Genomic DNA, 967 nt, shown 5'->3' on the forward strand with positions numbered 1-967 from the left:
ACACACACACACACACACACACACACACACACTGTTTTTCAGATGAGTTGTGAAATTGTATCTTTAAAACTTTATTAGAAGTTATTTTATTTTGAAATCAGTGAATTTACTGTCAGCTCAGGGCCATCATCTTTTATAGACATTTGTGCTTTTATTCTGAAATATTTTGACCTTATATGGACTTTTACTTTGACAGCTCTTTTTGCTTGAAACACTTTAATTATGACACTCTAAACTGAAAACAACAGTTTTTTTAATTCCAATGATTACATGTTTATAATCATTGTTAAAACTCTTGTGCTTTTATTTTATGTGTGGTGACCTGTAGGTAACTCCTTCCTGTTTGTGAACACATCGGGACGTTACAGTGGCCAGCGAGCTCAACTGCTGCTGCCGCCACTCAAAGAGAATGACACCCACTGCATCACATTCCAGTTCTACCAGGCTGGAGGTCGGGAGGGCACCGGGCCCGCCACGCTCAACGTCTACGTCAAAGGTACGCTCAGCTCGACAGCTTCTACTACCACCACACACTCAGGAACAGACTGCTACAGCTCTGAGGTGTGTGGGCGGAGCTCTGAGGTGTGTGGGCGGAGCTCTGTGGTGTGTGGGCGGAGCTCTGTGGTGTGTGGAAGGAGCTCTGAGGTGTGTGGGCGGAGCTCTGAGGTGTGTGGGAGGAGCTCTGAGGTGTGTGGGTGGAGCTCTGAAGTGTGTGGGTGGAGCTCTGAGGTGTGTGGGCGGAGCTCTGAGGTGTGTGGGCCGGAGCTCTGAGTGTGTGGGTGGAGCTCTGACGTGTGTGGGTGGAGCTCTGAGGTGTGTGGGTGGAGCTCTGAGGTGTGTGGGCGGAGTTCTGAGGTGTGTGGGCGGAGCTCTGAGGTGCGTGGGCAGAGCTCTGAGGTGTGTGGGTGGAGCTCTGAGATGTGTGGGCGGAGTTCTGAGGTGTGTGGGCCGGAGCTCTGAGGTGTGT

General features: G+C 50.5%; 1 protein-coding gene across 1 annotated transcript in view; it reads left to right on the plus strand.

The window, feature by feature from the left end:
• Positions 1 to 328: 328 nt before the first annotated feature.
• Positions 329 to 967, plus strand: part of LOC106512137 (receptor-type tyrosine-protein phosphatase mu) — a gene marked incomplete at both ends in the record, with an annotated part of 2245 nt that continues 1606 nt past the window's right edge. The window contains 1 exon segment of the mRNA XM_014000818.1: positions 329 to 496. Within this exon segment, the coding sequence (XP_013856272.1) occupies positions 329 to 496 (168 nt within the window).

This window comes from Austrofundulus limnaeus, unplaced genomic scaffold (genome assembly GCF_001266775.1).
Source record: "Austrofundulus limnaeus strain Quisiro unplaced genomic scaffold, Austrofundulus_limnaeus-1.0 Scaffold4454, whole genome shotgun sequence".
Lineage (NCBI taxonomy): Eukaryota > Metazoa > Chordata > Actinopteri > Cyprinodontiformes > Rivulidae > Austrofundulus > Austrofundulus limnaeus.